Source organism: Nyctibius grandis, chromosome 6, assembly GCF_013368605.1.
Source record: "Nyctibius grandis isolate bNycGra1 chromosome 6, bNycGra1.pri, whole genome shotgun sequence".
Lineage (NCBI taxonomy): Eukaryota > Metazoa > Chordata > Aves > Nyctibiiformes > Nyctibiidae > Nyctibius > Nyctibius grandis.
In genome coordinates, this window is record NC_090663.1 from 59,630,304 (window position 1) to 59,652,164 (window position 21,861).

At 39.2% G+C, this 21,861-nt stretch overlaps 1 protein-coding gene across 2 annotated transcripts in view; it reads left to right on the forward strand.

The window, feature by feature from the left end:
- BANK1 (B cell scaffold protein with ankyrin repeats 1) overlaps positions 1-21,861 on the forward strand; it is a 144,861-nt gene that overhangs the window by 99,720 nt on the left and 23,280 nt on the right. For both annotated transcript variants that reach the window (XM_068403714.1, XM_068403715.1), the window contains exons 9-10: positions 17,421-17,517; positions 19,069-19,374. In XM_068403714.1, coding sequence (XP_068259815.1) covers positions 17,421-17,517; positions 19,069-19,374 — 403 coding nt within the window. The remainder of the gene's footprint in view (positions 1-17,420; positions 17,518-19,068; positions 19,375-21,861) is intronic.

Below are 21,861 nucleotides of genomic sequence, written 5' to 3' on the forward strand. Positions count from 1 at the left end.
TGCTGAAGATTTTGAATTTAAAAATATATTGAATTTTAAGGTTTCCTATTCACCCATTCCTCCTCAACCAGCAAAGTTATATCTCTCAATGCTCCACAGTTGCCTGCTGTGACAATAAATAAGCTCTCTTCGGTATTAGAGATTATTTAAAAATAGTTTCAACCCTCCACAATAAATCCAATTTCTAAACTTCCTCAACATCATACGCTGCTGTAGGAAGTTACACATACTGTGAGTTTGTTCAGTGAAACGTGAATATCAAAGATTTGCCCATCACAGGAATTGTGTGTCAGAGTTTATACACATTATTAGATTTACACAAAAGGAAATTCACACTGTGACAGTTAGAGAAACAAAAAGACAAGGCAGGACACTGAGCAGTCCATTGAAAAACAATACCAGAGTGCTATGGGCAACGGTTTATACAGTGCCATCTCTGTCTTGCTTTCTTTATTCCTGCCTGCCAGGGTAACCACAGTTAATAGGAGGTCAGCTGTGACAAGTGACCTTGAAGTGATGGGTGGTAGCAGTAGTCCATTTGTCTGGAACTCTTTTTTCCTCCACAGACTCATTTTTATAGGTTCATTTGATAGACCTTTAGATTCAGACATTCTTCCTACACTGCTACACGTATTTAGACAAAAAATAGGCTTTAGAGTTTCTTGTAAAGTATAATAGTCCCTTTGAGGTTGACATACATTTTTACTACGCATGAAGATCTGCCCAAGAGTGTTACCATGCATGCACATGTTGCAGCAAAGTGTGTGCAACACAGCTGGCAGAGGCCCCAGGGGAAAGAATAAAATGGGTCTCCTTCTGTAACTGGCTGCTACTGTTCTTCCCATCTGCTGCTGGGGTCCTTCCAGCTCCTGAGCTCTTGTAAAGTTACCCAGTGTTTACACTTAATAGCTACTTTCTGTGTGGTGCTGAGGGGAGAGGAGAAGGAAGGGAACAAGTTAGTTTAAAACTGCTGTATGTCCGGTTGGGGGAAAAAAAACTCTCTTAAAAAAAACTAAAGTGAAAAGGTAGAATCCAATTGCTTAGTAATTCCAATATCTCTGCTTGCTTGTATTGCTTGTCTGTTATATACTGTTGTATTATTGATAGTAGTGGCTACAAGGTGTCTGAGAGAGGGATGGGAGCAGGGAAAAAACAATCCACTAATGTATTACATCCCAGGTTCATTAGCATCTTGTTTTACTCTGATGCAGCAGGTATGTCTGCCAAATGAAAAACTTGGCCCACTGCTCTAAATTATAAAGCAGAGTAACTAAGCTTCTGGATCCTGACTGTGAATTAGAAAAATGTAAGCAACGGCAAAGGTAGTTCCAGTAGACTAACACTACTGGTATTAAATAAGAACGTGATGCTGTAGGAAGCCACACGCTGAGTGTCAGATGTAAACTGCTTTCCCCTTTTTTTCTCTTGCTTTATAGTCTCTTTCTGCTTTGGCTTTTATTTTGTTCTTTGCTCCTTCTTTCTGGTCTTGAAAACTGAAAATGCTCACTCAAAAGGTAATATTTGAGATCCATATTCATATCAAGTTCTAATCTAGTAGCAGCTGCCTTTAAAATGGCTGTCATACATTTTTAGTGAGCTGTGCTTGCTAAGCATTTTCTAATACTGATGTCATTAGCATAAAAGAAGGCTGATTACCCAAGTTTGATTGGTTCCCCCCCTTAAATTTAGAAGACATATTACAGAGTTTTTAAACAGAAATTACATAGATCAGTGTCTTAAAGTTATAATGTCTTTACACCCATCTTGCCTTCCTGAAGCAGAAGTAGGCCTCAACACGTCATGCGATCAAAAGTAATTTTTGTGACTTTTAGCAGGTACCTGGTTACTTCCTGCAAGCAGCAACTAATTGTATTTCAGTCACCAGTCAGGGAATGTATTTCTTTCAGATTTATACAAAACACTCATATTTGTTTAACCTTTCCTCAGCTGTGACAGATTTTATGGCATTATAGCATTCAATTCAGTGCATTATGCTGTTCAACCCTTATTTGTTCATAAAAAAATCTGAAGTGATACAGTGCTGCTGGTAACATATTTAGATGCTTATTGGGTTTGTATGGAAAGCAGTTACAGTTGATGGCAGGCTGTGGTAAAGATGGAACAAATGCAACACAGTGGATCAGGAAGGATACTCTCGTCTAGAGGCAGAGACCACATGCCGCAGCAGGTTTCACAATAGGTCTCCAAGAGTCAAAGTACATACGGCCCCCAGTACAATCATATAAATCATATAGATCTACTCTTGAAAAAAGTATCAAAGCACAGGTGACTGCTTACTGTTGGTTTGTTGCTGTTCATAGAACAAACAAAGCTAAGAGGACTAGATATTCTCCTTAAGATATGGGAGAATGTCAGAGAGAAATACCTTATGAAATTAGGACAAATAAACTTTTATTTCTTTCAGTAGCATCTTCTGTGAACTCACATTCCATGTTGTATAATTTTTTTGCTCAAACATTAGGAGTTTCTCTCTTCCTTTGAAAATATTCAAGTGCAACATGATGCTACTTTATGTTACATAACAGATAATTAAAAATAATTTTGTTTTGTTGAGTTGCGAGTCCCTTGGTTTGACTTTTTAAAAAGTAGCTTAGTATTCTTTTTCTCTGTTGCCACCTTCTCTCCTCTATTTGGGGGTCTGGATTGTCAGAGGGCTTGTAGAAACCATGCAGATGAACTTCATATTGTTTGCATGCTGTATGCAAAATGGACCCAAATTAGACTGGATTTTTTTGCCTTTTTAGGCTGTTTTCTGTACATGCAGGATGTATTTCTGAGACAATGGATTACAATTTGAAAGTAGTAAATACATAGCCATCAAATAAAACCAACTGTCACCAAAATATATGAAAGCAACAAAGCACCTTAAAGGGAAATGATTGGTCTGAAGACAATTGTGTAGAGGTCACTGATCAAATGCATAGTTTGTCTTTTTGGGAGAGAGAGAACTTGCACTTAAATTGATGTCCAAAGGTCTCAAAGTAGTTTGCAGCCTCTTACCAAGTCCTGAAACTTGCTTACAGAATGAAAAAATTATCATCTTCATTTTACAAAAAGAGAAGGAGATGCAGAGCCTGTCTTCTGATTTGTTTTCTGTTGTTTTGAGTACAATATCACCATCCTTCAGTTTATACGTGAAGATGTATCTGAACTAAAAATAATAACACAGAATGGTCAGGGTACTAGCAACAATTTTATAATATTTTAATCTGAAAGCCAATACATGTGCCAAGTTTGAGTCTGTTCAGAGTTAAGCAAAAATAAGAGAAGGACCTTGGCTGGCCTTTGAAAACTAAATTTTACAGAGGCTAATTATTTATCTGAGTGACTAGGGGTGTAATTTACATGATACATGTTTCAAAGGGAAAATTGTGTTTTACCTTTTTTCCTGCTTTTGTTTCTCATATAGTGCCTAATTTTACCACCTGCTGTACCAATGTTTTCCCCACAGAAGAAACATTTCACTAGATAATTTTTGCTGGTGTGTATATGCACAGCCTGAGAACAGTAGCCTTTTAATTGACACAGTTGAGTGCAGTACAAATAATAACTGCTATTTCAACTGCTGTTCTCATTCTTTTTCTTAGCTATTGTTTAGGAATGTAAAGATGATTTTAAGAACCTGAATATTAAAACCTGTATCTGAAAACTCTTGACTATTGATAGCATATGTATGTGGAACATATTCTAGAAATACCAATGCATTTCACAGCTTTAGGCACTTTACCCCACTCCCCTTTAATTCAATATAAAAAAAATGTTGGCTAGACAGAGAAAAAGTGACGCTGGTTTCTGTGAAAGAAGAAAAATTTCTGAGCATGCAGCAGGATCAGGGGCAAAGAGCTGCATCTCAGAGGTCACCAGAGAGCTTAGAAATTTCTGTTACTTGAGTGCAAATGACAAACAATACTGTGCCTATCAGCATCTAAAATGTAGTTCTTCTGGTGCAAAATAACAGCATCTGCTTAACACGTTAGAGTAGCACTGTGCAGTGTGTACATAGAATATAGGGCAGAAAATGAGGAATAATTTATTGATGCTGCAGAGCTAGAGCCCACTGATAAATCATAAATATTCTGCCAGTAGCATATATGCAACTATCTTTGACTCCAGCGCATGACATACTTTTAAGTAATCTGGAGCACAGGGCTTTGAAACACACCATACTGAAAGGCTGCGTGTTCTTTTCCTCAGCCAGACGATATTTCTCCTTGTTACACTGGAAAAGGGTTGAAAGACTTGTGGGCTGTAGGCACGTTTGATGTATTTACTCAATGCCTTCTCCATCCTCTTCCTTTCCTTCCAGGCAGAGTCACTGATTATTTTAGTGGCCCAAAAGCTTGATGAACACCAGTTATTTACTCTTCTTTTTTAAGCATAAGCTGTTCAATTGTGCTAATCTTAAGTTTTCCACAAGTGTTGCTCTTCCACTAGCTGTCAGGAGCGTTTCTATCTACCCATTATTTACCTGCTGTGCCCCTGCAGTATTTGAAACATTTCACACCCCTAGCTGATATTATGGTCATCTAAAACATAATTATGCTTTACAAAGCCAAAGTTCTTACCTTTTCATATTATTGCTGTCTTAAGAGAATCAAAGAGCTCTTCAGACCTAAAGAGCTTTTTCTTGCTTTGGATTAAAAAAAATGTTTTAATATGTGCCATCTAGGAGAAACAAAAGCAGAAATAAATAGGTATGAGATCTAAAATTCTGTCTTATTGTCTATCTGTCAGGCACTGCAAGTGCTCTCTTAAGCTGAGGAACCTCTATAGTAGGTATAGCATTTTTGTTCCATTACAGGATGAGTTTTGGAGATGTGAGGGGTCTAGATGAAGCTATGCCAGAGCAGTTTTGAGCTAGACAGCAGCTTCTTGAGAACTGTCATGAACTGATGGGAGGAGGCATTCACTGCGTAGTGGCTGATGCTGATGTTGACATAGCTTGAAAAGCTTTAGAAATTAATGTTATGCTACACATGTCCCTTTTTACTTATCTAATGTGGTGAGTTGACCACAGCCAGCAGCTAAGCACCCACACAATTGCTCATTCACCCCCTCCACCCCACCCCCAGTGGGGTGAGAGGTAGAATAGAAAGAGCGAAAGCAAGAAAACTCATGGGTCGAGATAAACATAGTTCAGTATGTGAAGGAAAGAGGAGGAAAAAACAAGTGAAGCAAAGGAAATCGTTCACCACCTCCCACAGGCAGACTGATGCCCAGCCAGTCTCCAAACAGCCACCTTGGAAGCCAAAAAGCCCACCCTCTTCCACCCATTTTTATTGCTGAGCATGATGTTATATGGCATGGAATACCCACTGGGCTGTAGCCCCTCCCAACTTCTTGCCCACCTCAGCCTATTTGCTGGGGGGGAACAGAGGAAAAAAAAAAAGAAGGCCTTGAGGCTGTACAAGCACTCTTCAGTAGTAACCAAAACATGGGTGTGTTATCAACACTGTTTTAGTGCAAATCCACAACACAACACCATAGGGGCTGCTATGAAGAAAGTTAACTCCATCCCAGCCAGGCCCAGTACATCTATATTTATAAATCCTGTTCAGATTCCCACAGGGAATCCTTATGGAAAGGGTTCTTCATCTCACAGCACACACAAACCCTAGATGTTACTTAATGAGTCTTCCCCCTCCTCCCTCTGCCACTGGTTGGTCTGCTAAAGGAGCAGTAATTTATTAACTACACTGAAAGTTCAAACAGTGTAATTGTAATCAAGTGAAAGAGAAGCTCTCTGGAGAATGGTTATCATTTTGCCCAGAAAAAAATGAGAAAAGCGAGAAAAATTCTGATCCTGTTAGACTGAAAAATTAACCTGTTGGCGAGATGGGAGTGCTTTTGTGGAGTTACTGCAGTGATTACACAGCCTGTCAAACAGCAGTGGATATTTTGTTCAGCAGAATCAGTACTCTACAAGATTTGAAAGTCTTTCAAAAAGTCGTGTGGGTGTGTGAAAAGTGAAACAACAAGAATTGTTGTTAAAGGAGAAATGAGCTAAAATGAGTCTGAGGAGGAATTTTATTTTTGAATGCTCAGAAGAAAAATCCCTCAGTAGTTAGAGAACAGCACAACTGCTTAGAAGAGAGAAAGTGAGCACAAGTTCTTCAAATGGAGACTGCAGTGATTTGATTTAAGAAAAAAAAAAAAAACAACACATTTTTGTATATACCAGTAAACTAAGTTCTGTGATTAGAAGTCCCTTTTTCTTTCACCTACAGTAATGTTTTTATCTCAAATGTGTAGTCATGAAGGCTGTATAGTAATAAATGGACATTTAAAATACAAAGAAGTATACAGTTACAGAATGACACACCAAGCTTTTACTTAGTTTGGGTTTTGTTTATTGTTGTTTCTCAGTGGTGGTGAATTTGTACAGAGGGAGGGCTTTTTTTTCCAGAAATTCAGTGAAAAGTAGGAATTTTTTAAAAGTTGCAGAAAGTTTACTATGATTTGATAGGCATGCAAAGTTAGTGTGAACTTACAGAGAATAATGCTGCAAATAGGGATCAGTTCAGGGATGCTAGCTGGCTGATACTCAGTGCAGTAAATCTGCTTGTAATGAAGTTAAAGGCAGACATGCAAATGAAATGGTTTGGTAAGAGAGTCCAGAAGGAAATTACTTAAGATTACAATAGATTATTTCAAATGAAGCAATTCTTTTTGCTCTTATTAAAATATCTGAGCCCAAAGTTGGGTATTCATTGATGTTTTAATTTGTTTAGTTTCTTAATATACTGCAAATCGTCTGTTTCAGTCATACATTTATTCCAAACTTATCTCAAAATCATTATGTTTTGGCAGTGGAGTGTTTCATGTCTCGTTTCTTTTATTCTGTGTAATCGTCTATCTTTGGTAGTTGTGTGCATTTATATACTTTCAGCACATTGATGTGAGAATCCTAACACTTTGTTATCTTTTAGTATTGCAGAAAATATGGTGGCTGTTGGGACTTCTGGCAAACTATATGCAGAAAGAATTTTACAAATTATTGTGAATGTCACAGTATTATTTTTACTGCCATTCTGTTTTCTTACTCAGTTTTCTACCAAATTTGGTATGTGTTTGTTTTGTTCTAATTTTTTAGGATTAGTTTAACCAGGACATAAGTATGCTTGTCCATACGATCATGAGATACTCCTGATTTGAACTAATATGAACAGAGCAGAAACTGGCCAGTTAAACTGAAATCCATGCAGATAAATAAAGCAATTATACACATCTATGACCCAAAAAGAGAAATCTGTGCTCTGGGAAAGATGATGCTGCAGTTTTACACAATAGGAACATGCCTTTGAAAGAAAATCATGTGTACTGCTGAGGTAGAATGAGAGAATTGTTTGGGTCAGACGGGAGTTTTAAAGATCATCTAATCCAACCCCCCTGCCATGGGCAGGGACATCTTCCACTAGATCAAGTTGTTCAAAGCACTGTCCAACCTGACCTTGAATACTTCCAAGTGTTAGGAGTAAAAGGTGTAACATATGTATGTTAAAGGCATGATGGGGGTAGGGGTCATATATTTAAGAAGTGACAACACTGCTGCATTTATTATGTCAGACACCTGATCAGCCACATGGTGTAAGCAGCTGCATGAGAAACTAGAAAGGCATGAGGGGTTTGCAATAAATGATTGCTTGCTACTCTGAGAAGTAATGGCACAATCATTGCCTTTTGTTCATAGAATGAGCAGCTTTATTCTAAAATACAGTTACTGATCTGAAATACTCATTCTTTTTGCTGTCTGACTTCCGTGGCACACACAGGTTTGGGTCAGTTGCTTCTTGCTCGGGTGGCTAATGGATGTTAATGTCACTGTGGATGCTGTCATCTTGTATTGATATCAGAAGGCTTCAATGAGGCATGGAAAACTGAAAGGAAATAATGGAAAACATAGCACTGAATAGCATCAGTGAGAAAAATCCCAGGAACTTTTTATGCCCTTGCACTTTTCCTGTAGATGAGTAGAGCAGAGAAGGGTCTTCCAGCTCATTTCTGAGCATTGGATGTGCTGATCTCTCTGGCTCAGCAATGCTGCCTGTGCAGCTCTTGGGCACAGCCTGAGATATGGATGAGTCAAAGATGTGGTGTAGAGCTGAGGCACTGGGGCACACACACTCCCTCATCCGTGGTGAAGCAAAGGAGGAAGCTGAGGGCCTACCTTGTACAGCAGCATGGAATGCATCAGGGATGGCTCAGCCATGTTCTTTGAGAAGGCAGACTGCATTGCACATCACACAGCTTGCTCTGACAGGTGGGGAGCAAGCACGAGAAGGCAGCAGTTTTGGCTGGTGGAATAACATATGCTGTTCTTGACTTTCTCTAAGGCAAGTCTTGCTTAGATCAGGAGGCCAAGTTCAAGTGTTCCAAGGGCTGGATCCAGCCCCCAGGCTACTCAGCACACACTGCTTTAAAACTGCTCTCTGTTTCAGCATTTCGTGGCAGAACATGTGCAGGAAAACTTCTCTCCACCCCCTTTCTTCCCACCTGCCCAGCTTTAAAACCAGGTTAGATTCCCAAGCGTTTTTTGTCTTCGATTATAACGCTATATTGGATGTTTCACTGTGCTCATGCTTTAGAGCAATCCGTGTTTTCTCATCTGTTTTTTTGCAAGCATGAGTTATGAAGCAAGGTAATAGGGTAGTAAAAGTGCTTAACATTAATAAAACTAATGAACAGCAATGTTGGATCTATCCTCGTGAAGCAATCAATTTTATGAAGCTGGCTTCTTCAGTCATTTCTCCAGGTGCTCATACAGGGCCCTGGGAAAAATGAGTAATAAATACTTAAACACTTCCAATACTTTGATGAATATTTTACATTGTAGAATATGTGAATGTTAGTAACATTAATGCAGACTTGAGAGTTAGAAAAACTTTTATAACCAGAATGGCTGGTCACTAGGCTGCAGCTCAGGGATACGGGTGGAACTGAACGAAAAAGTGTGTTTGCCAAATTGTCTGCCTGCATTTCATGAAGTACTGAGAGTGCAAATGGAAAACATCTCCTAGAGTATATCTAGTTCTCACCTTTTCATTCTGGAAAGCTCTGGCAGGCCCAGTGACAAGTGGTATAGTGTAGGCTAGACCGTAGCAAGGGTGAGACAAAAGGAGTGATAACTGTGAAGATGGATGCCAAATGGTAGTATATTTGAGGTCCCTTCTGCTTCAGTTGCTGCATCAGGGGTCTAAGCAGACAGTGCTGGCAGGTCTGAGGAGTGGTATGAGCAAATCACCTGGGCCTGGAAAAAAAGTTCAACCACTGTGTTTCAATCCAGTTTTCTCTGAAAGCAAGAACAAATACTTCAGAAAGCAAGTCTGGTATGCCTGTGACAGAGAAATGGAGGAAACATCCAGCTAAGGAAAACAATTTCTTCTGTCTTGAGGTTCTGAGATGACTTACTATATTTCCATCCCTTGTTCCTCTCTGCTTAAGTTCACACCCAGTGAGAGGACACTATAGCTATGGTTGTGGTCTGTTAGGTGATGCAAGTTTCCCACCTCTTTAATCCCTGCCTGGTGAGGTCTGTATCCACGTCAGCCAGAAATGCACTGAAGCCCTCTGGTTAATAAAGCCTTCAGAGCACAGGAGAGGTCTCTTTCCCCTAGGAGGCACCCAGCACCGTGCTTGGGCTAGAGGACAGAGTTTTGGGGTTTGCCAGTACAGTTCATCTCCCATGGAAATAACCTGCCAAGCATACCACTTGATATCTAGTAACAGAGGAAAGCGGTGTTTTGTTGTTGCTATTGCCTTCTGGGAGCAGCTGGCATAGAGTAAGCCAGCTCTTACATGTAGGCCAGAAGGATGGCCCTTTCTTTTGGGAAGGGCTCCTCACACTCATCCCAACATCAGTTCTTACCAGAAGGCAAGTTTGTCTTCTCTGTCACCAAAGTGGGGATGCTTGCCCATCAGAAACTACCCTGAAGTACTCCATAAAGTAAGCCTTAAAATCATTATTCTGGTAGGACTTGGAGAGTTGGAATTTAACTCAACTCTCCTGCTTTTGCAGAATTTAAGTCCTTTCTAAATTAAATGTGGATGTGTCACCCATCCAAAACCAGCTAACATTAAAATGCAGACAAAGTTGGCTGTATAGAAGGCACTTGGAAGCAGTGTAGGGGTAAGAAATATATTATGATGATGTTTTAACGCTAGATAAGGAAGAGTGCTGAGTTTCCAAATGAGCGTGTTAGGGTCAAAACCAACAAATGATTCAGTAATGAAACATGAACTGATGGAATCATTTGAGAAAATATTTTTCTGCTCCCGAAGTCAGAAACACCAACATAGGGCATAGAATGTGAAGTGTGGCAGTATTTTGAATGATATTTAATCTGTTTCTACATCTTTATGGCATACATGAAAGTAGATTTTGTGGGAAGACCAGCTGAGTTTTTCCTGTGAGGGTTTTTTTTTTATCAGAGTCAGTCTTGGTTTTCAGTTTTGCAGTTTGTGAAGAGATCAATAAGGTTTCCATTAGGTCAGGAAGTCACATGGAAAAGGCCATGAAATTATTGAAAAGTAATGTCACTTAGGAAAAACAGGTTCATAGTTTTCTTTTTAAATTATCTGGAAGATACTTTCCAATTTGCACTAGAGAGGTTGTAGAAACTGGTGTGTGTGTTTGTTTATTTGCAGGTCTTTTTGTTTGTGTTTTTTTTTTTTAAAGTTGACCTTTTTTAGAAGAATCCAGCATACTTTTTTTAGAAGGAAGCCAGCATATCTTCTTTTGGTGTTCATGCTATTGCTTGGAATTGAATAGATGAAAAAACATCCCTCTCTATGAGAGCAGAGAACTTCTCACGATCGTATTAGGGCGGCTTGTTCTCAAAAATAAATTGAGGCTTATGTTGCTTATGCTATTTCACTTTTCTAGAATCTTAAATGTTGATCAGTAGTGACTTGTATTGTGATCTTCAAAGTGGGAAGGCAGAAGTTTCTTTACAGTTTCATTTGGAGGGGATTTTTAGCCTAAACAAATGATAAGGAAAAGTAGGCTAGTGCTCAAAAAACTTAGGTACTTGTATAAAAACCCAAAAACTATAGCAATTAAGATAAGGATACAGTTCTTTTATGTGACTGAACTTGCAATTAATTCGTGTAACAGATAGATAGCTGATGGAATAGTTTACATGGTTTATATGAAAGAGTGTAGCTTATTCAGGAACATAGTCAAGGGGAAACAGGAAAAAGTGCTGTGTTTGTGTACCAGCAATGCATAGACTTGCTGTAAGGTCCAGACCACCAGCATCTGCCTGGAAAGGAATACAGCAGGAGACTTTATCCAGCAAGTTTTTAAATGCATTGGTAAGGTTTTGATGTTTAAGGTGAAGGAAATAGCTAGAGGACTCTTTTCTGTGTAAACAAAGAGCAAGTCATGGAGAATGTCCAGACAGGGTAACACTGGTGAGAGCGATCTAAGATATGTTATTATATACAGTTCCTATGATGGGAGTGAGAAATAACGACATAATAGTGGTAGATTTAAAAAAAAAAAAGGCATATCTATGTGCAAACTTACTTCACTGTGGAGGAAAGATTGAAAGTGCAGTAAGACAACAACCCAAAATAGGAGAATGAAGTCCATAGGAAGTGGAAACTATCAGGTTACTAAGGTCAAAGACAGAAGTGAAGCACGGGCACTTAAGGACGTTATGAGAAAGACCAAGGCACAAAATGAAATACTGCTAACAAGAGAAATCAGAAGTACTAAGAAATGTTTTTATAAGGCTAGTTGTCAGCAATTCATTGTCAAAAGGGAAAGGCTTATTGATTAGAGTCATCCTGGTTCCTGTACTATTTGGTACCCTATTAGCAATTTAGATAATAGAAAGATTTTTCAAATTCCTTCCAACTCCACGATCCAGTGTAGTCATTTATGGGTGGGCATACTCTTATTCAGTTACATGAAGTTTTGAAATGTTCCCAGTTCACATCTGCTTCCAGGTTTTCAAAGCTGTTGATTTTACTTTTAAGAAAGGACTGTATGCAGTATTGAGGTGTGCACTGAAGAGAAAAAAGAAAGAAAAGGCACTGAAAGTATAAATGCAAATGAGTCCATGTCTGCTTGGTTTTCTTTTATAATGATATTTAGAGAAAACAGCGATTGTTTCTTTAGGATGCACTGACCCCAAAGACATAGGCATCCATGTACCTGCATAGTTGGTATCAGATCCTTTCAAAAAGCACTGCTGCACTTGCACCTGGGCTCTATATGCCCTTGCAGCCTGTCTGGCAAGCCCATATAGATTGTGATAGCTTTAACCAGCATTTGGGAACTTGTTTCTCAGAGTCCTCGGAGAATCAGGGCTCCAAATCAGCAGAGGGAGAGGGCAGCTGTGGAGTCTTTCAGACTGGTGCATCTCAAGGAAGCCACACAGTAGCAACTCTTTCTCTTCTGATGTTCGACACAGGTTCAACTCCAGGTGACCAGCAATGTTATCTTGTTGTTTAATAGTCAGAAGATCCCTAAAGCAGTGTCTGTAGGACGGCCATATCAACGTTGTCCTCTGATCTGAAATTCTGAGCTACAGAGTGATGGGAGACAGATGAGTGAGCAACACTCCTCTTGGCAGAGATGCAGAATTTGTATGTTGGGAGTGGGATAAGAAGGAATGTTGTGGTGACATGTTATAAACAAATCAAGCAACCAGATCTGTCTCAGCTCTGAAAGAATGGGCTTTACTGTGAGTGGATAATATTTTTGAGATGTCTGATAGCAAGCCTGAATGCTATCCAACAGGTAGCTTGAAATGCCCTAAAGTCCAGAAAAAAAAGATTAGTCTTTTTCCTAAACAAATTTAAGGCAGCACCTTCAGTTTAACCTAGTGTTTGAAGTCTTGCTTCTCCCAGAAAAAGACTTACTGAAGAAAACTGGTAGGCAGATGGGCTGAGATGTGAAAATGGAATTAGAATTAAGATTAGAATTAAAATTAGATGTGGCCTGGGGTAATCCTATAAATCATGGGCTTTGCGAGACTGGCTGCAGGGAGCTGCCTTTTTTGTGCTCTCCTACTCAATATACTGGCTACAAGAAACATAATTTGTACTGAAAAGGAGAAGGGGATTGCCTAGCTCAGCCAGTAATGCACTGACTTTCAGGAAAGAAAATCTTGTCTCGAGGAAGGAACCTGTGAAGTTCTTCAGGCATCTTTTACAGAGGATGCAAAAACATAATTTCACCTGAAGCAGAGGGTATCTGCGGAGAATGCTGTGAAGTATACCCTGGCAGGCCTGGCAGAGTCTGACTTACATGTAGGGAAGAAAATAGTCTAAGTTCCAGTGTTTAATGGAAAGATTCACTGCAGAGCCTCACAGAATATACATTTCGTTTAGCCTTGTAAGTGGTTCTGCAATAACGTGCCTTGTTCAGATTTAAGGAGTTTGCCAAGGCGGCATGTGAGCTATCAGGTACAGTGACACTGAACAGCACAGAGCTGTGACTTGAGAAGACAAAGTCTGCAAGAAACAGGAGGATGATCAACAGAAGGGATGACAGAATTGTCAAGACAGAGACAAAAGCATTTTAATGCTGTACTTGATATTCTAAACAAGCAACTCTCTGTTAGTCCATACAATTTAAATCTTCCAGTGTACTTCTATGAGCTACCCTTTATCACGTCAGGGAGCTAACTTCCATGGAATAATAATTCTGTTTTAATTCAGCCCTAACTAAAGAGAATGTCTTGTCAAAGGGATCAATGAGAATTTTACAAGCAATGGTAAGGATTTTCTCCTGCAATTTTCCTAATTGCTGCAATCCAGCAAAACTGAGGACATAGCAGAAAGAATGAATTCCCTAATTACAATGCAGACATGGAAGCCTCTGTTACATACATTTAATTTTTTTTTAAGAAATGGCAGTACAATAAGTTGAAATAGAGATGTGAGTCTGAATTTAGACTCACAAGGGATGTAATTATTCAGTGTAAAAATGAGATAGATATATATACACAGTTGAATTTCAGTTTATTAAGGGCCTATTTTCTGGAAGAAAAGGACAATTAATGAGACAATTGGAAAACAATGGAATCAAACACATAAGAATCACATGAATTAATGAATTAGTACCCTAAGCATTGTCCTAGGCCCAATTTAAGCATGCAGATCTGATTTTGAAAGCTGTTGAGCAATGTATCATAAGGAGTTCTGTGTTGCTTTGTTTCTAGGAGTATAAGGTATGGATTTTTTTTTTTGATATATATCCATTTATATCTTATACATAAAAGCTAATGTGAGCTGTGATCGATATATTTACCTGTGAGTTACTGTTTATAAATGAAGTGCTGAGGTCCAAGTGCTTCTCACTCTTGCCATAACTTGATACAATATCACTGCTGGGTTAGATTCCTCTGAATTCTTTAATGTGTCACTCCTCGCTGTACAGAAAGGTACAACGCACCAAATTTCAATGGTGTGGGTGCTTGCCAGAGGGGAGGATTCCCTCTCAGTACATATTCACTGGAGAGAAATATTTTTGAGCGGTAAGAAAATCCTTTGCCTAATAAGGAGGAAATCTTTAGAAAACGTGCCTTAAAAAGGATGGCTTTTCAGAAGAGCATTGCAAAAAATGCTGCCAAGATGGTTATAATAATTTTGCTAATGGCATTCCTGCGTAAGTAACTGAGGTAAATCAATTCAGGCTTTGTGTAAGAAGGACAGCTTTGAAGCTATTCAAAAACTTGGCCTTTTTGAAAGTCTTTAGTTTGACATGAAGCTTAATCAAGACAGTTAAAATACACAACTGAAAGAAAATTAAGTATCTACCTTTAGATGTTGAGAGGTGGCTTTTAATCTTAGAACTTGAAACATCATCAGTCTCTCAGAGGACTTTCAATTCATTCCAGCTTCCCTGTTGCATCTTGAGGTGAGGAAATTTTACTTGCTAACTCACAAACTAGAGTTTCAAACCCTCAGAGCCCTTTTCAGTAGTCTGTTGTGAGCAGTTCTGTGCTGACAATAACGACTTTTTCTGTACCTTTTTTTGTAATACTGGTTTCAGATAAAGCTAGTTTGTCCTTTGGAAAGTGGCTTGACATCCATAAGAAATCTCAGTGTAAATCAGAGAGACATTTTCAGCCCAACAGACTCAAAAGACTTTAAAGTTCAGGTCTGGTCTGTGTGCATATTGTGCCCCACACCCTAAATTCTACTGTAGAAACATCATGCTGGCTATACTATTACATTCAAATTATGTGACCCAGCCCATGTAAAATACACTCCAAACCTAAAAGTAATGGGCAATCATCCAGGGCATCATAGCAAGGTTTGCAGGCTGACCTTCAATCTTCTGAAACATTCAGGTTTCAAAGATGCGTATTAATCACGTCTATTCTGTTGGTTTCCTGTGAGTCACCAGGTTTCCTTCAGCTGAGAAATATCTATGCTGAAGAAGAAAATCAGAAAGTGCCACTTGTTTCCTCCACTTACCCTTTTGACCTCATTCTACCAACTATATATCCATGTGTACTTCATGTTTGCCAAGATAAAAGTGAACATCTTGAAAGAATTTCTCTGGTATGGTACTCCACTGTAATAGCGGGAGAGCTTAATACATCTAGAGCTATGCTTGCTCAATTTCTTCTGCACACATTCTGTGCTAACAGAAGAAATACAGAACTTGTCAGAAGGCTGTTTTTTTCCCCAACTGTGCAGTTACATTTAGCACATGCAGGCCTAAATCTTTAAAAATAAATAGTCTGAAAAGCTCTAACTTAAGGGCTTTTAAGAGGTATCCTGTTTGGGTAAAGAATAGGGGAACCAGATAAACAATGGGGACATTCAAACAATACAGAGGATTCTCTCACTGATGTGCACATTATATGGGCATGGAAGACGGAGATTAATACTTCATTGTTGGAGGCAGGTATGGCTTTGTGGAGATCCAGGCGTATTCTTAAAGCAGCAAAGCAAAGCGGGCCAGGGAGGCACCTGATACACGGTCTGATGGCTGCACTGCCTTAAGACTGGCATTCATGAGATGGCTGTGTACAAGAACAGCAGGGAAGAAGGTGTTCTCAGTTCCCCAGAAAAAAACACTATTTCTCCAAATTTTTTCCCCTTTCACACAGTGATTTTAATTTGAGGCCTGAGAACTCTGTCCCTGAGACAGTAGCTGTGGATGTGTGGATGTCAGGAGGCAGCAGGGTTCTAGGATCAAAAGTCTTGCAAGTCTGGCACGAGCTTACGGAAATCAGTTTCTGCGCCATGCAGAAGGGTATAACTGCTCATCAGTTCTTCCTATTGACTTCACTGTCCACTAATCAGCTTGTACTTGATCTTGCAGACTGGATGATACATATGGACCATGCTGTTTCCCTGCCTGCTTTGGGGCTGGTGTATTCAAACACCCAGAGTTAACATTTTGTGATTCAAAATTTCTGAATAATTATTGATGGCTCCATTGTGCCTGTGCAGGATAGTTTCATATTACACTTACATGGGAATCAAGGTCCTGCTGGGTTCCTTGAAAAAAATTGTCACCTTTGGAATTCCAGCTGTTTCTGAAAGTCAGCAATTAACAAGTGTGTGTTGTACATTTTAAGACAACAGAACTGTCTGTAGTTGTGTTACAAGTTTGCTGTTAGTGGCTATGGCTGAGCAGAAGTTTGTACCTCTTCTGCTTGAAGAAATATATTGATAAAATTTTAGAGAACCAGTTGTTCTGACCCTCCTGAGGCTAATTTTGAATAGCGCTGTGTGCAATAGCAGCTTTCTAGAGGAACAAGAAACAATGCTTTGCCACCTTTGGGCACTGAGGTAGAACTGCTAACGTGCTTTGCAGTCCCATTTCTGTTTTTTCAGTGCACATACAGCTTTCGGTACCAACTACTAGGATACGGGAACTGTTTGTAATGAGGTCTCCAGAGATTTCTTGCACTCTCCGCCCTTGAGCTATTCAATAATGTCCTACAGACTTTCTGTTTTTCAGTTACTGATCTTTCTCATTACCTATGAGTGCTTCACAGTTGGGAGCAGAGTTGGGAACTGTCTGGACAGCCCAGCGCAGTGCTAAGGAAAGATCAATTAGCTTCAATCCTTTCTGTGCAAACTTGGATATCGCTTCATGGCAGAACCTTGTGTCCTTTATATGTACCCAGATATACACATTCCTTTTGCCTATAGTATGTATTCCACTACATAGTTGCAAATACATGATGTTTCTGTCTCCACTTTGCCGTTAGTAGAGTGTTGAATATTATTATCGACAGCAGAGTGTGAAGGTAGGAGAGACTGCTGCAGTCTCCGTAAAATACACATAAGTTTTGGGTAGAACCAAAAGAAGAAAATGTTGTTGTTCCTCCTCAGGCTAATGGTTTCCTCACTGACCCTGCACAGCTTTGCTTGGGAATGATGTCACCAAAACAAATGTTCTCCTTTACTTTTCTTTCTAGATTAATACAGCAGATAATTTCGCCAATTGCGAGGAGGAAGCAGAAGACGATGACACTTACATGCTTATGTTAGGCTCAGAAACTCAACCAGCCGTGAGTAAGTCGTGTTGTTAGACAGTTTTATTGGTAACAAAGCATGTGCTGTATTAAATCAGTGGAATTATGGACAAACAGGGGGCAAATTATTTTAATACTTTCAATTTCCACGTTACTGCAACTTCCAGGGAGGGCAGATGTTCTAGGAGAAGGGGGAAGGCAGGTGAGGGATTCAGTCATGATAACAAAGTCATCGCTCAGTAAAACAGACCTCAGTGCACCCAGCCCTCCTGGTAAATTCTGGAAATTTGTGATCTCTGATGTGAACCTAGAAAACAGCTGAATTCTCAAAGTTCTTAGAGAACAGCCTTCATATAAAGGGAGGCACTGCCTACAGGTGCAGCCAACACCTGTGTGGAGGCACAGAGAGCAGACATTTTGGAGCTTGATGTTCATACATCTAAGCATAGATTGATGACAAGCTTGTTGATAATGTGTGTTCATATGCATTCCCCTTGAAAACTGCAAATGAGGTTGCTTGTTTGCATTTACTGACGGCATATATTTTGCATGTTTTACAGTATCACAGATCTATAAAGCTAAACTTTATCCTGTTTCTATCTTATCTGTTTGTTGACAAATTTATCTTTTCAACTCTCTCATAGTCTGTATGAAAAGGATGTTTCTTATTTGCTAAGTTTAAACCAGTTGTTTTAGCACATCTAGGTAGATGATAGACATTGTGAAAATGTGACCTAGAAACCTGGTTAGCCCCAATACATTTTCACTGTCTCTGTCACGCTGTATATGGGAACACCTCAGGGTGGACACACAGACGAAGAACATGGATTGTCACAGCTGGCCATGTTAGCCAGCTAAATGCCCTAACCTCCCCTTTGAATCAGTGGTGAAAGGCAGGCATCACCAAAGGATAACTCAGAATGGAAACCTACTGCAAGGGCTCAGTGTTACCTGCTGTGCATTGACTGTAAGTCTGCCAAGGGACTTGTATAGTTTATTCTGTTATGTTACTGAGGTTGACTACCCAAATTCTGATGCTGTTCATAGTGATTAAAATGTACACTTTCACATCCCTCCACTATATTCTTGTTCTGTAGTCTGTGGGCCGCTAAAGACAGAAGGGCTCCATTTCCACAGGAGTACAGCCATGTCACCCTGGGGCAATGTTTATTTCATTTTAGAGAGATTTAAATAAGCACCAAAATGCCATTGTATAAAAACAAGTGACACAGCTGTGTGAGCTACTGCTTTATTTTACTGAATGTGGCACTGTGCTGCATTGAAAGTCAAGTAATAGAAGTTACAGAGGCAAGATAAGTGTGTGTGGTTTCATTCTGACAGCAACTCTAGAAAAGTTTAACATTGCATGCATGAAGATGGTGTGTATCAAAGTAGCAAGATATAATAAAAACTTCCACTGTTGATTTGGTAAATATTTAAAAAGCTGTTCACTGACAGTATGTATTTGACAGCTTTCCTACTGTATATCTTCATAAAAGTTTTATTAGCCATTGTGTTGCTTCTGTGGGAATGCTTGAAACAGGAAATGTTTCCAGATGGCAAATTTTAAATAAAGTAATGCATTCTTTAGCATTAAAAGCCAGGCAGAACCCAGGAGACCAATATGGAATTGGATCAAGATGCCAACAAGAAGCTGAGGTGGATGAGGAAAAGAAAGATGATGTAGAAGACAGCGGAGAGGAGACAGAACATGAAGATCAAGAAGAGGAAGATTCATACAGCTTTCACAACAGTCCTGACAGTGTGTATGCCAGCATATCTGATGATCTCGAAGCGAACAGAAGAGACTACTTTTTCTGTAAGAGGCCACCCCCCCCTCCCCCTCGAAATCTGCCTGGCATCCTGAGACAGGACAATCTGCGTAATTTATCTCCAGGTATGATCTTAGGAGGAAAATAACTCCGATACAGACATGTGCAAGTGCAGACTGGGTGCTGCGGTAGAGATTGTGTATGATCACTTCTTGTAACAGCAGTAGCTAGGCAGTATGGCCCTAAGTCTGCAAAGCAAGCATGTGCACATGAACTTAGCTGCATCAAGATATTCATGACCAGGTACGTTAACTAATGCTGTGGTATGGGCTGCTGGGTTCAGGTTTCAAGTTTTCCTCACTCTGCCCATCTCAGAGAGCTGCCAGATTATACATGATGCATTGGATTTACAAGAGAGGCTTGAAACAAAAGATTGAGCTTGTATTTTTGTCAAGTTGACTGAAGTATTTACCATTTTAAAATATTAAATACTATCTTGATTTAATACAGCTTGGAATTTCACAGGTAGAATTAATAGGAAGTGACTGTGTGGAGAGAAGTAACATAGTATTTTATTACATTTTCGCCAATGTTATGGTTAGAAATAAAAAGCCATATTGTGTTGCAGATTGAAAAGAGAGGGAGAAATTGTGACCTTTAATGAAATGTTTTGCCTTTTTTTGCCTTTTTTTTTTTTTTTTACTACTTCTGCCCCAGAGTAAAAATCTAAAATTTAGTGTTATAGTTTCATTCAGGTGATGAGAAGCCCAAAATACTATTTGCATCTGTTTCAGAAGGGATGATTATAATTTTTTCTCATTGGGAAAAATAAGTATGCAAAAGAATTCAAACTTAAATACCAGTCTTAAATAGTCACATAGGAAGAAAAAAAAAACCTTATTTGTCATGGACACTACTGATAAGTGTGCACACAAATTACTTCTCAGTGTCTCCACTGCTTATTACTGTTAACTCTGCTTTTAAATACGGCATAACATATTATAGTCTTAAATTACCATCACCAAGCACTTTGAGGTTCACATAAGCAGACAGAAATAGCTTTCTAGCCTTGTAGCCTGCTATAGGTAGGTTTTTGTCCTGTTTTCTACTGTGAAAGAAAAAGCTGGCTATATGCAGGAAGTCACAGGTGGATTCTAAGAGAAAGGGGCAGAATAAAATTAATGTTAAAGATGCATTTTGCTTCTCACAAAATACTCAGCTGCAGCTATGTATGTGTATAAATGAAGGGTCAGGTTTGGCATACAGGATTTGTTAGTGTAGGTTTGATATAAATGCCTGTCTTGGAACAGCTTTCATGTGGCTATACCATCAAGTAGTAATGTGACCCTCTCTGCCAAATGCCAGTTGTCTGTATGTGGGTACCAGCAGAGAAAGTTTCTCAGCTATGTAGTGTTCTGTGCTGAATCCTGTGCTGGTAAGGCAAAGTTTGTCTAAAAACGCTCCTGTGTGAATAGTTCCTTTAAAACATGCTGTGAATTTTCCTGAAGTGTTAGCCTTGGTTTCATCATTGGGGGATGGGGTTGGGGGGTATCACAATTCCTCTAAATGAGGATGATGCTTGCTTTCAAAGAGGAGCTCTAATGAGTCATCGCTACGTATTTTCAGTCAGCCACTTGCTTTAGGTTATTGCTGTGGAATACCTAAAAGGCAAGTCCCCTCTACTTGATGTCTTTGTTTTGGCAGTGGCATGCGAGTGCCCCCTGTGGGAGTTAAAAGAAAGAATATCCTACAGAGAAAGAAACAGAACGTTTAGAGTGATGTGGAAACAAAATATTTTTCATATTAAATATGGCAGGTGTATTAATCCCACTTGTTGTTTTAAAACATTTTTATATCTTAGCCAGAATGCATGTTGATAGCACGTGACACATCCCATTTATAAATGTATCACACTTACAAAGATTGTTTAGCTCCTCTGAACCCATAAACAGATAAAACAATTCTTTAAATAGCAGCCAAAGGATTGAAAACACCAGTAGTGACCACAGTCTAGTTTAGCAGATACACGTGTACAGGCAGTAGATTATGACACAAGGAAAACATGACTCAGTACAAGAATTCCAGGCAGGTCTACCGTTTTTGCAGGAAAGAAGGGTCATCAGCACAAGGAAGTTATAAACATTTATGGGAACAGCAGCCTCAGTAACAGCTTCTAACTCTTTGCAGTTTGTGGGGTTTTTAAAGACAAATTAAAACAAACCCAGGTATTGGGAAACTAATCGATTCCTTTTAATGCCGTAAAATGTAAAAGGTAAAGGAAAGCAAGTTCTGAGTAGTTGTACTATGAAATATATGAAATATAGGGAGTACAGAGAGTCAGGGAAGTTATTGGGATGTGGGGGTTTGGGTAGTCTTAGCACGGATTATAAGAGGTCATAAATGTCATTTTTGCTCTAAGGGGCTTTTTACATTTTTTTCACCTTGTCCTACAATAGATCTTAGTAAAGCCTTCAAAACTCAGTGGGACATTGGAAATGCAGTAAAGACAACTTATTCTAAACTTATTCTAAAATAAGTTTCAATTCTTAAGTTATTGTTTCAACAGCTAATAAATAGCCTGAATTTCCAAAATGCCAAGGGCCACAGGTACC